The 14,241-nt window shown below is 38.4% G+C and overlaps 1 protein-coding gene across 1 annotated transcript in view; it reads left to right on the top strand.

The window, feature by feature from the left end:
* Positions 1 to 12,426, top strand: part of TERT (telomerase reverse transcriptase) — a 56,527-nt gene extending 44,101 nt beyond the window's left edge. The window contains exons 14-16 of the mRNA XM_043976296.1: positions 4,362 to 4,486; positions 8,165 to 8,302; positions 11,805 to 12,426. Coding sequence (XP_043832231.1) covers positions 4,362 to 4,486; positions 8,165 to 8,302; positions 11,805 to 11,908 — 367 coding nt within the window. The 3' untranslated portion in view covers positions 11,909 to 12,426. The remainder of the gene's footprint in view (positions 1 to 4,361; positions 4,487 to 8,164; positions 8,303 to 11,804) is intronic.
* Positions 12,427 to 14,241: the final 1,815 nt, after the last annotated feature.

Genomic DNA, 14,241 nt, shown 5'->3' with positions numbered 1-14,241 from the left:
TAGAGTCACCTTTTGGGTTATTGGAAAAAAGTCTTTGTTATGACCAGCAAATGATATTGACAAAACTATTAGTTTCTGCCCTCCCTCATTTTGTACTCTAAACCCAAACTTACCTGTTATTCCAATTTTCTTTTGATTTCCTACTTTAGTATTCCAATCCCCTATGACAAATGTGTCATTTTGGGTTGTGTATGTGTGTGTGTGTGTGTGTTATTTCTAGAAAATGTTGTAGATCTTCATAGAGCTGAGTAATTTTGTCCTCTTTGGTATCAGTGGTTGGGGGCGTGGATAGTACTTTGTAAATAATAAAGTGCTATACAGGTGTCAGTTAATCCAGGGTGTATATCAACTGGCTAGGGAATGAAAGAAAGAAAAATTGTGGTTTTGTGTTATAAAAAAGAGGCTAGGAAATGGAACAGCCCCAGGGGCAGGATGTGGGGAATAATATAACAACTGATTTTCCAAGCAGACAAGAGGAGAAGGAGGAGGAGGTGGTAGTGGTAGTGGTGGTGGAAGAGCTTAGTTCTCTGATAAGTTCTCCCATTTGTTAATTCCTTAGCATAAAAAAAAAAACCCAACAAAAAACCCTAGAGAAAAAGTTCTCTACCTTGGATGGTGCTTTGGAAACAGTCTTACTTGGAAGTAGAAGGAATTTTTTAAAAAATCAATTAATGGGGCCAACTAGGTGGTGCAATGGATAAAGCACAGGCCCTGGAGTCAGGAGAACCTGAGTTCAAATCTGGCCTCAGATACTTAACACTTACTAGCTGTGTGACTCTGGGCAAGTCACTTAACCCCAATTGCTTCACCACCACCACCACACCAAATAAAATTAAATTAAATTAATGCTGGGCAGCTAGGTGGTGCAGTGGATAGAACATTGGCCCTGGAGTCAGAAGGACCTGAGTTCAAATGTGAACTCAGACACTTGACACTTACTAGCTATGTGACCTTGGGCAAATCACTTAACCTCAATTGCCTCACAAAAACAAACAAAAATAAATTAATGCTGCAAAAATAGGAATTAATAATGCTTAATTGATTGACACAAAGCTAATAGTAGGAAGTAAGCAAATTATATATGTGTATCTGTATATACATATATGTATATATGTATGTGTGCATATGCATACATATACATATGCACACACAATACAGAACAAATTTAAGAATACCTGAATATCAAGCTGTCAATTGATACAGTGCTTTTTTAAAAATCCATAAGTCAAAGAAAATCTAGATAAACTGAAAATTTTTATTTCAAAGTAAAATTAAAATCCGATTTTAGCATCACGACATGCCTGACCCTTCTAGTGTTAAAAACCCTCAGCATCCTAGAATTCTTTCATTAATTGAGTCCATTTATTTAATTTTGAATTAATACAAGTCCACAGAAATAACAGCGATTTCTAAATATTCATTCATCCTTGTAAATGTGTTAAATTCTGGGGCAGCTAAGTGGCGCAGTGGATAGAGCACCGGCCCTGGAGTCAGGAGTACCTGAGTTCAAATCCGGCCTCAGACACTTAACACTTACTAGCTGTGTGACCCTGGGCAAGTCACTTAACCCCAATTGCCTCACTAAAAAAAAAAAAATGTGTTAAATTCTCTGCCAAATTACTTTGATTGATAGTATTAAGACACAATACACGTGCACATTTTGGGGGCATATTTGACAAAGATATAATGTGTAGTATATTATTCTGTCTGAGAATGCTGCATTCTTTTTATTGAAATAATGGATTAAATGAATGTACTTTATTTTTCAGTTTGGGGCTCAATTAGCTCTGATATGGATCATATCAGAAAGCTAACACTTCCTCAGCTTTATCACTTAAGTCGTCTTCACCTTCACCTTCAAATTTCTTGAAGTCTTCAGGTTCTGGGAGGGAGGGACAGTAGATGAACTGTATCCAGTCCTGTGAGTTAGGAGACAAAAGAGAACCCATTTCTTTCTGATAGTAGGAACATTGACAAGTGTGGGGCAGGTAAGAGTTAGGATTAGATGTCCCCTGGAAGTCTCTTCGGTATCTCTTGAGGTCTCTTCAGTGTTTATCCTCTGAATTTATGATTAGAAGATCTTTCCGTAGGGAAATTTACTCTCCTAGTAAGGCCAAGAAATATTATTCATTAACCTGATCATTTCCCTAACTCAGCCTTTGGACCAGTAGACCGGACATTGACCTGAACATTTTCCTAGCCCAGATTTTTCCCAAATTAAGTGAAGTTGGATTACAGATAACTAACTTCTTGATGACTTTATAGCTGAACAAGTGAAGCTTGCTCTGTGAAAGTATTTTGATCATTGGTTAATGTTTCCTCTTAGAGTAAGGACAAAGAGGAGATACAGGTAAAGGGAAGCTAGCCAAAAGCAGTAATCTACTTATAATCTTATCACTTAGAGGCTAACAGAAGTCTTTTTATTTAGGCATAAGCTTTGCAAAGAAGCTGGAAACCTCCTCCCTTTCTCTTCCTTCCTCCCTCCCCTGCCACACACTTTATTTTTAAAACTGTTCCTTAGATATCTACTCTTCAGTGAGTTAAAAAACCTTCAGTTCCCTTTAGACCAGGAAGTGCAGTGACAAAAACAATGATAAATTAGGTTGTTATTGTTGTTTTTTGTTTTGTTTTGTTTTTTGCTGTTCAGCTTCATATGCCAGGAAGAAAAATAATTGGTACTTTCAGAATGTTTTGGGAGCCAAAATCATCCTGACTAAAACGACCCAATTGGGCAGTGTCTGTCTCTGTCCCAAATGGTGTGTGTGTGTGTGTATGTGTGTGTGTGTCTGTATGTGTGCGTGTATGTGTGTGTGTGTCTGTATGTGTGCATGTATCTGTCCCAAATCGGCTGAGCATATGTGTCTGTCTCCATATGTCTAAATACAGCCCAAGAACAGGACCTAGGCTCTTTGGCTTACCCATATTATTGTTTTGCTTGCATATTGTACCCTTTATCGTTGTCATTCTTTTACCATTGATTCACCCATTCCCTGTCCTCTTTGGAGAGGTTTTGGGAGGGAGAAGGTCAGTTGGTAAATCTACCAAGCCTAGGTAGGTAGGGGGAAGTAGGAAGAGAGTGAGCCTTCTGCAGGCTGCTTCTACCTGTAACCACAGTGTCATGAACAGGGGAGCCAGAAGGAGATGCTACTTCCAGCCCTGAAGGACAGAAGTCTTGACTCCTGCCAGATAGAGAGAGAGAGCCCGGTGGATCTCTTTGAGCCCCAGTGTTTTGTTTTGTTTTTTTAATTAATAAAGTATTTTATTTTTTTTCCGTTACATGTAAAGATAGTTCTCAACCTTTGTTTATACAAGCTTTCCAATTTCAGATTTTTCTCCCTCCCTCCCCTCCCTTCCCCTCCCCTAGACAGCAGGTAATCTGATATAGGTTATTTATATATATATATATACACACATAATAACATTAATCCTATTTCTGCATTAGTCATGTTATAAGAGAAAAAAAAAATCAGAGCAATGATGGAAAACCTCAAAATAGAAAAAAAACAACAGCATCAAAACCAAAAGAAATAGTATGGTTCATTTAGCATCTATACTCCACAGTTTTTTTTTTTTTTCCTGGATTTGGAGATCCTCTTCCATCACGAGTTCCCTGGAATTCTTCTGTGCCATTGCATTGGTGAGAAGAATATAGTCCATCACAGTAGATCAACACTCAATGTTGATGTTACTGTGTACAATGTTCTTCTAGTTCTGCTCATCTCACTCATCATCAGACCATGCAAGACCCTCCAGGTTTCTCTGAACTCCTCCTGCTCATCATTTCTTATAGCAGAATAGTATTCCATTGTATTCATATACCACAACTTGTCCAGCCATTCCCCAATTGATGGGCACCCCCTCAACTTCCAATTCTTTGCCACCACATAAAGAGCAGCTATAAATATTTTTGTACATGTGGGTCCCTTTCCCCCTTCCATGATCTCTTTGGGAAAAAGACCCAAAAGTGGTATTGCTGGGTCAAAGGGTATGCACAGCTTTATCGCCCTTTGGGCATAATTCCAAATTGCTCTCCAGAAGGGTTGGATCAGTTCACAGCTCCACCAACAATGGATTAGTGTTCCAATTTTCCCACAGCTTCTCCAACATTTATTATTTTCCTTTTTTGTCATTTTAGCCAATCTGATATGAGCCCCAGTGTTTTGAGAATTTTGTTACCTCTCAACACTAGAACAGTCAGAACACAAAACCAGAGCCATCATTTGCTATGAGCAGATGAGAAGTACCTGCCGCCATTTGTGTTGTATCTGTCCTTTGGCATAGAGAGATATGATGGGGGTTGTGTTTTTCATAATGAATGGGGCACTTTGCTTATATGTCATTAATCAGCTCTCTTTCATTAGGTTTCATGCATGTGCTCTCAAGCTGCCATTTAATCAGCAAGTCAGAAAAAACCCTGCTTTTTTTCTCTCAGTCATTTCGGACATGGCATCGTGCTGCTATTCCATTCTGAAAGCCAAGAATCCAGGTATGTTTGGGTGAAGCTGGGTGTTATTTAGCTTGGGCTATTATTACAGGCTACTGGGATGAATTTGGTTTTGTTAGTGGTTCCTGTAAATGCACAAGTATGTGATAAAGGCTTGAGTGTTGGGAGGAAGGAAGAATAAGTTAATAAGCTTTTCATTTTCATTTTTTGGAGATAGAGATTCCAAAAGGTAACAGTCACTTTATTGAACTAATAATGTTTTAGGTCCCCAGGGCAGGCATTGACAGATTAATTCAGTGCCTACTGTGAAATGCAGGATTTATAAAATTCAGATGTACTGTCAAACCCAAATTTCCTCTCATAATGACCACCGGTAGCCCATGAACAAATTTAACCTGTTGTCTGACTTTTTTCTGTTCTTGTTTGAATTATAGACAGATCAAAATTTGGTAATTCTTCTTCACTATTGTATGCCTACATTCAGTTTTTCCCCAATCATATGTTTTGTTTTTCTCAGTTATGTTTATCAAGAAATACATTTCCATGGGGCAGCTAGGTGGCACAGTGGATAGAGCACTGGCCCTGGAGTCAGGAGTACCTGAGTTCAAATCCGGCCTCAGAACATTGACACTTACTAGCTGTGTGACCCTGGGCTACTAGTCACTTAACCCCAGTTGCCTCACCAAAAAAAAAAAAAAAAAAGAAGTACATTTTCTAAAAATTTGCTAGAAGCTAGCAAAGGGAACAGAGAGATGTACCTGGAGTTAGGAAGACCTGAGTTCAAATTGGGTCTCATACACTTACTAGCTTTGTTACTCTGGGAAAGGCACTTAACCTCTGCCTCAGTTTCCTCACCTGGAAAATGGGGATAATAATAGAACCTATCCCTCCCTAGTGTTGTTATGAAGATAAAGCACAACATTAATGCTAGTTATTATTTAGTGTAAGTTCCTTGCAGAAAAGGCACAGTATAAGTGAAAAATATGAATAATAATCACATAGACGTAATCATTTTCTAGGAAAAGGTTTACCTTATCCCAGAACAAGAAAGTAGAAAAGTTGAATGCTGCACAATATAATAAAAATAGCACTGAAAAAAAATAGCATTGGACTGGATGTCAGGAGAGCCAGATTCCTTCCAGTCCCACTTTGCCAGTCACTTATTAGCAAGTCACTTTGCCCTTCTAGGTCCGTTTCCTCATCTGTCAAATAAGGGGTTGAACTAGTGATCTCTTAGGCCCCTTCTAGTTCTAAAAGCCTATGGTTCTCTTATTATCATTATCTTCCATTTTGCAAAATGAATGGATGTTTACTGCTTTAAGCACCTGAAATAAGTTCACTGATATCCATGATATTCTAGGAAGATGGAAAGTACTAATATAAACAGTCAGGATGATCCCAATAGACAGTTTTATGATTGAGAAATGACAAAAGAGGCAGCTTCCTAAGATCATACCTCTGGCATGGCCTGCATAGACAGTCTTTGTAGCTTTATCATTTTGTTGTTTAAAGTACTGAGCTTCCCATTGCTTATCATGCTATAATGGAAAATATCTTGCCATAAATCTAAATAGGGTTGTTAAGAAGAGGTACTACAGCCCCCCAAGCTTGACTTTTCCCCTTAGCTGTTCCTTTTAATAGGGGGCCAAGTTGTATCCGGCCTCAGACACTTGACACTTATTAGCTGTGTGACCCTGGGCAAGTCACTTAACCCCCATTGCCCCGCAAAAAAAAAAAAAATGGGTGGCGGGTCCAAGATGTAAATGACCTTCTTCCAGCAGGGCAGTTTCTCTCTTTTTTTTTTGGTTCTTGGATTTGTTTTCTGCCAATTGTAGTTTGTAGTTTCCCTTTTGAATAACTGTATTTGAGAAGCTCTGCTTGAAGCTGACCCTTTCATATGTTATATTACTTAAAAAATTAAAAAGACTACATAAGTAAGTATATGATTTGATTATCTTAATCCATAAACTGGGTTTTGTGGAGGGGTTTTTTATTGTACAACTTCAATTTTGTTAGAGAAACTTTTACATAGTTATCATAATTTTCAGAAAGTCCTCTGAGTGGGTGCAGTCACAGGGAATATGCTAAAACCAAAATTTGTAATGCTTCCTTTGTCATCTCTGACAATCCTGTTAACATAAAAGGCCCTTGTCATGCTTATTGCTTAAATTAACTCTTATAAGTGACAGGAGATACCACAGCGGTTCATTTTAGCACAAATCCCTAAATGATGATGAGTTTTTTGTTGGCTTTTTTTTTTTTAACTTAGAGACAAGTTGTTTAATCATGTCTATTCTGATTTATGTATGCTAGATGAGGAACTTTAAAAGGGGGCCCTAGATGAAAGGATGTAGAAATGTAAACAAAAAGAATTAAACTCTAATCCCATCCCTGAAAAAACAGATACAGTCATTGTTTTGATATAAAAAATTGGATTGCAGTGATCGGTACACTAGCCAAAGATAGGAAACTGATTTCACAAAAATATACCTGAAATGACAGGTGAGAACAATTCTGGTAGGCTTATTCCATACTTTACTGATCTAGAATGTGCAAAAAAAAAAAAAAGAAAAAAAAATCTGCAAATAATACAAATCTATTAAACTCACAGTAGATACACAAATACTATTCTACACAAAGGCTCTTGCCATAGTTAAATCAAACTTAAAGTTAATCTTCTGAGTTTCAAGTTAAATGAACTCATCATATTCATGACCCTTCCTAAGGGGAAGTGGTAACTTTCTTGGATATGATTTTTCTTTGCTTTTCTTTTTCAACCCAAAGATTTTGCTATTATTCTGTTTGCCTCATGGTGTATGTGGTAGGAAGTGGGGAGGAGAGGAAGCGTCCAGGAACACAAGACAAAAGCCCAATTACTGCTATCTAAGGATGAGACCAATTCTCAAAACTGACTCCTAAACAACTACAAATGCAACTGCATTTTTCTCCTGTTTATAAAACTATAAAATGCAACCAGATTTCTACTACAGAATTTATTAAGGTACTGTTAAATCACAAAATGAACTCCTATAAAACAGCTCTATTTTTTCAGATTCAGGAATTTTGCAGGCTGGTCTCTGAGTTAGGAAGTAAGTCAAATTCATTCCTATCAATCCTTTGTGGTTTGTTTTTTGAAAAGTCACTTGAAACGTCAGAGACCCATTCAAAAAATATATTTAAGCAAATTCCTAAATGAAATAGTGTGATATTTTTCTCCATGAGTTTTTCCTCAAGGTCAACCTGTCCTATGTTTGTCAGACATGGAGATAAGCAGGATGTTTGCATGACCACCTTAATTTTTTTTTATAGTTTTAAAAACTGTAGGTTCAGAAGGACATATACATTTCAGACGCAAATATTTCAACAAAATTTGTTGTGCTTGACTATACTTTTGTTATAAGGGAGGGCTCTTATTAGGGGAAGGGAGAGTTTTAGAGGAGAAATATGAAGCAATAAATAAGGAAAAGAAATAAGAGCATCAACAAAGTATTTTAAAATCTATAGAAGAATATGCAGTGAAATTCCAAAGGGGGCAATGTTGGTACTACTACCTTAGATTAAATTTTTTTTTAAAAGAAAATGTCAGCCATAGATAATTATTACTTGTGTTTACTTTTCTTAGCATGAATTCTCTTCTTATGTATATGGAAAGGAATATGTGCTAAGAAAACATTGAAGTTGGGGTTGGGCAGTCTTGAACTCATATGTTTGTGTCTCTAGGAGTTACTCTAGGTGCCAGAGGAGCCTCAGGTCCATTTCCTTTTGAAGCAGCACAATGGCTATGTTATCATGCTTTCTTGATTAAGCTGGCGAATCACAGAATAATCTACAAGTGTCTTCTGGGAACTCTCAAAATGAGTAAGCAGATGTGTAAAATTAAAAAATTTTTGCCATGTTAAGAAAAGCACATTTATCCCTATTAGAAGTATCCATGGGGGGGCGGCTAGGTGGTGCAGTGGATAATGCACCGGCCCTGGAGTCAGGAGTACCTGAGTTCAAATCCGGCCTCAGACACTTGACACTTACTAGCTGTGTGACCCTGGGCAAGTCACTTAACCCCCATTGCCCCGCCAAAAAAAAAAAACAACAAACAAAAACAAGAAGTATCCATGGGGGGCAGCTAGGTGGTACAGTGGATAAAGCACCAGCCCTGGATTCAAGAGGACCTGAGTTCAAATTTGGCCTCAGGCATTTGACAGTTATTAGCTGTGTGACCCTGGGCAAGTCACTTAACCCTCATTTCCCGAAGAAACAAACAAACAAACAAACAAAAAAGAAGTATCCATTGTTACCCACTTGAAAGAGGGCTGAGCTTAGAGTCCAGAAATGTAGGTTCTTTTCTAGCCCTGTCACTAGCTATATGAATTTAGTTAAGTCATTTAATCTTTCTGTGTCCCTCTAAGGGAAGTCTTATGATGAGGACTTTTATTTGATAAGCAATCACATCCCTCTTGTATTGTATGTAACTGGGGATACACTAGAAACTGTAACAGTAAATATGAGAGTAAAGCAAGGACAACCCTCTCCATATATTATTGTTTGATAACAGTTCTAGAGGACATCTAAGTGGTGTAGTAGAGAGAGTACCAGGCCTGGAGTCAGGAAGACTCATCTTTCTGGCCTCAGAGACTGTGTTAACCTAAGCAAGTCACTTATCCCCATTTGCATGTTTCTTCATCTATAAAATGAGCTAGAGAAGGAAATGACAGACCACTCTAGTATCTCAGACACAACTGAAAAACAACTGAACATAGTTCTAAAAATGCTAGCAATACCAGTAAGAAGAGGACAAAATTAAGGGCATCAATATAAGAAAAGAGGAGACAAAAGTATTTGCTGATGACATAATGATTTATTCAAAAATCCTAGAGAATTAGTAAAGATATTAATTAAGACTATAACTTCAGTAAAGTTTTAGGCTACAAAATAAACCCACAAAAATCCACAGTATTTCTATGTAATAATAGGAAAATCCAGTTGACAAAGCACATTCAATACTTGTATGGACTCAATTACAAACACTCCATAAAGAAACAAAGAACAACTTTAATAGCTGGAGAGCTATTCGGTGCTCATATGCCAATATAATAAAAGTGATAATAACTATCAAAGTTAATTTACAGATTTAGTATAACTACCAAAGGGATACTTACTAGAATAGGTATAATAATTCATTTGGAGGAACAAAAGATCTAGACTATTAAGGGAAATAGTGGGGGGGGGGCGGGGGGGGGGGAGAGTAGAAATGAAAAGGGAATAGCATTTCCAGGCCTCAAACTATTTAAAGTAGCAGTCATCAAAACTACTTAGTATTGATTGAAAAATAGAAAAGTGGATCAATGAAACACACAATATAACGAAGAATTATAAATAACTGAACTCCATAACCCACTGTTTACTAAACCAGAAAACTCAGATACCTAGGAAAGATCTCTCTATTTCACAAGAACTACTGAGAAAAGTGGAAAATGGTCTGGAAAAAATTAGACTTTTGGCAACATTTTATACCAAATTCCACAAATCCAAAATAAGAGCTCCCATTTAAAATTAGAAGAGAAGATCATATATATCTTTTATAGTTATGCGGGCAGCTAGGTGGCACAATAGATAGAATGTTGGGACTAAGAGTCAGAAAGACTTGTTTTCCTGAGTTCAAATCTGGCCCTAGACACTTATTAGCTATGTGACCCTGGGCAAGTCACTTTACCCTGTTTTCCTCAGGCTGGAGAAGGGCTGGAGAAGGAAATGGCAAACCTCTCCAGTATCTCTGCCAAGAAAATGCCAAATGGGTTATAGAGTCACACGTGATTATAAAAAACAAGCAAACTGAACAACAAAGGGAATGGTTTTTCAACCAAACGGGGCATAGAAGCAATTGCAAAAACCAAAATAGATCATTTTAATTATGAGAGATTGAAAAACTTTTGTACAAGTATAATTAATGCATCTAGGAAAAGAAGGGAATCAGTCAAGGGAAGGGAAAAATCTTTGCATCACATATCTCTGATACAAAGAGGATTAGCTAGACACAGGAAAACATTATACCTAATAGTTCAGCAATGTAAAATGCAAGGAACAACAACCACAGAACATTTGAAATCCAGTGTTGTGGAACTAAAACCAAGCGTGGCCCCAAATAAGACATATGAATAGGCATCTTTCCGTGCTCTTTTGCAGAAGTTGGGGTTGATTCATTGTCAGTCCCCTGAAGTCATGTTTGGTGTCCCATTAATTAGTTATGAAGTTGTTCAGTTTTGTTTTTCCTTCACATTATTGTGGTCATCATGTAAATTGCTCTTCTGGTTCTGAGTGTTTCATGCTGTCAGATAATTCAAATTTTCCCAAGCTTCTCAAAATTCTTCATATTTATTATTTCTTATGCCTCAGTAGTATTTCATTTCATCCACAGTTTCTTCCATCATCCCTCAGTTGTTGGGCACTTACTTCTCATCCAGTACTTTGCTAGTAGCTAAAGTGTTGCTATAAGTCCTTTTCTCAATTCAGGACTCTCTCCTGTGCCTGTGGTGGTGTTCCTGGGCAAAAGGATGGATATAGGTCTGAGGTACTCCTAACCAGTTCTAGATCCTATGAAGTATGAAGGGATCCTATGAAGTATATATGGCACAGTCTACATAGAACTAAAGTTTACTAATCTCTCCTCTTTATTTAAAGTTCCTGACATCTGATTTCTTGGACGCCAAAGTATCCTTTTCTTGCTTGATACAAAATAATAGTCCCCTCTTTTTTCACAGATCAATTCTTCTTTCTTCCCCCACTCCCAACTTCAGATTTACCCAACTGGGCATTTGAAAAAGGATTCATTTTTATAATCCCAGGCTTTCTCACATCCCATCAGGATGCATTTTGTTTCACGCCATGCATTTGGGTCACACTTTATAGTGTGGTCAGTTGCTATCTGTCCAAAGTGGGGAAGAGAGAAAGGGGACTTTGTTAAGATATACTATTAACATTTTCCCCATCATTCAGAAAAAAAAAATCAACCAAATACTTTATTCTAAATTCCTAAGTTCACAAGACATTCATCTCCTCCACCCCCAACAACCTCAGAGTTGAATATTTGTTGCTTAAGGCAGAAAATCTCCAGTTACATATAAGGGTAGTTTTCAACATTCATTTTCATAAAATTTAGAGTTCCAAATTTTTCTCCCTCCCTCCCTTTCTTCTCCCCTCCACAAGACAGCAACCAGGTTATATATGTACAATCCACAAGTGCTCTTTTTATCAGTTCTTTCTGTTAAGGCAGAAAATCTCACTTTTTACCAGTTCTTTCTATTAAGGCAGAAAAGATAAGAAACATAATTTGATTTCTGAAGACTAATCTAATGCTTTTTATTTACAGGCAAACTGCAGTTATTCCAGAAGATCCCAAAGGCTACAATGCAAATGCTAAAGATGGCTATCAATCCATCACTCTCTCAAGATTTCAAAATGATATTAGATTAGCTAATCGAGTCATTCATTTCTCTTGTATTGAATTGAGATGAATAACAGGTGCTACATTAGGGTGCCTCTCCCCCCCCACACACTTTTTTTTTTCATTATTGGTCTTTATCTCACAGTGAGAAAAGGTATATGTTTCCTTGCTATTGCCTTTAGCTGACTCTTCAGGGTCATGGACTGATTTTCTAGTTAATATCTCTTGGTGCTTTTGCCAACTCTAACATATCTTCTACTTAGCTACTAATGGTGTCTCATTCCATTTGGGAATATTCCCAGCTGTTGTGTTTACTTGAAAACAAATTATGTCTAAAATGTGACAACTTAAAGAGACTTTAGAGGTTCTCCATATACTTCTTCACCTCTTTATCTTAAAGGTGAGGGAACTGAACATTTTCCTTTTATTTTTTCCGTATTCTGATGGAACTGTGTCCATCGAGATGGATTATCAGAATGTAAGCTCCTCAAGAGTAGGAATTGTTTTGTTCTTTGTATTTATATCTCTGTACCTCACAGAGTCCTGGTCACCCAGAAGGTACTTAATAAATAGTTGTTGATTGATTGATCGTGGAGTCATAGATTAAGAGATGGGAAGAACTTTAAGGACATCCATAGTCATCGTCTTTTTTTTTTGTTTGTTTGCAGGGCAGTGGGGGTTAAGTGACTTGCCCATGGTCACACAGCTAGTAAGTGTCAAGTGTCTGAGGCCGGATTTGAACTCAGGTCCTCCTGAATCCAGGGCTGGTGCTTTATCCACTGTGCCACCTAGCTGCCCCCCATAGTCTTCTATAGCAGTGGCCTCCAAAGTGGGAGCCATGGCATGACTTCAGGGTGTATGCGATCAATTTAAGGATTGGAATGATAGATGCCTTCACTCCCTGTCTGAGGGAGCGGGGAGCTGATAGTGTGGTTTGTATGCAATGGACCCATATCTATACTTAATGTATATAGCCAATCCACTTCCTCAGCCCATCTTGCTGCCATTTAGGCTCCCAGTCTTTCCACTTCTTCACCGGGCAGTAATAACCAAGCTGGAACCAGGCCCCTACATCAGCAGCTGCAAAGGTAGCATGGGGAAATTCCTCCCCTCTCCAGCCAACTCACCCTCTGTCCCCGTCCTGCCCCCAGATCACCATGACTGTGACAAGTACCCTTCAGAGGGCTGGCTCATCTCTATGGGACAATGACCAGGAAATAAAGGGCCTACTCTCCTTTTTTGGTACTTAGTAAGTATCCACTGAGACATCCATCATAAATCTCACAATTTTTTTTGTCCTAGATGCACCTTTCTTCTGAACAGGAGTACTGAAATCCTTCTGGCCACCCCAGGGTCACAACCTCAGCATTAACCAGTCCTTACTCTTCACTCCTCCCACACATTAGAATAACTGCAGCTAACATTTCTGCAGTGCCTACTATGTGCCAGGAATTACATGAATTGCTTTATGAATATTATCTCATTGGATCCTCACAACCACCCTAGGGGGTAGGTGCTATTATTATCCCCATTTTAAAGATGGTGAAACTGGCAAATGGGGGTTAAATGACATGCCCAAGATCTCATAGGTATTAAGCATCTGAAGTCAGATTTAAACTCTGGTCTCCCTGTCTGCAAGCCCCAGTACCTTATTCACTTCACGACTTACAATGATTTGCTAAACTTTGTGTTTTTGCATCCATACAAGACATCTTTCACATCTGTCCCCTTTGTCTCTACCAACATGGCCACCTCCATCAGTCAGAGTTTATCACCTTTAACCTCTGGGAAACTACAAAGTTCTTTTAAACATCCCAAACCTCTCTTTCAAACAAACAAAGCTCCATTCGTTTTTTTGTTTTTGTTTTTTGGTGAGGCAATCAGGGTTAAGTGACTTGCCCAGGATCACACAGCTAGTCAGTGTCAAGTGTCAGGCTAGATTTGAACTCAGGTCCTCCTGAGTCCTGAGCCAGTACTCTATCCACTGCACCACCTAGTTGCCCCTCCATTCGTTTTCTTATGCAGATCTCCTCCAGTAGTGTATGTTTTGTGAGTACTAGACCACTATGGTCTTCAAACACCAGAAGCGAAGGATCCCCCAGAAGATATTGGAGCAGCACATTCTGGATATGAATAAGCACGACACAGCAAAATTGGATAAATATGCAGGAGAATCCATGTCAAGAATGGCATCAAGGAAATGTGTGAGTGGACAGGATGACCAAATCACACAGGGAGAGATTTGGTAACCTCCATGCCTCTCACAATGGCAAAACACCATGAACCCCACAGGGTGGATGGACTCTGATGCTGAATTTATAAGAGTATTTGGGGAATTTCCCCCCTCCCAAGACAGCAAGCA

The sequence above is a fragment of the Dromiciops gliroides genome, chromosome 1, assembly GCF_019393635.1.
Source record: "Dromiciops gliroides isolate mDroGli1 chromosome 1, mDroGli1.pri, whole genome shotgun sequence".
Taxonomy (NCBI): Eukaryota; Metazoa; Chordata; class Mammalia; order Microbiotheria; family Microbiotheriidae; genus Dromiciops; species Dromiciops gliroides.
Note: the sequence above shows the minus strand (reverse complement) of the source record. Positions and strands in the feature narration are given on the sequence as shown.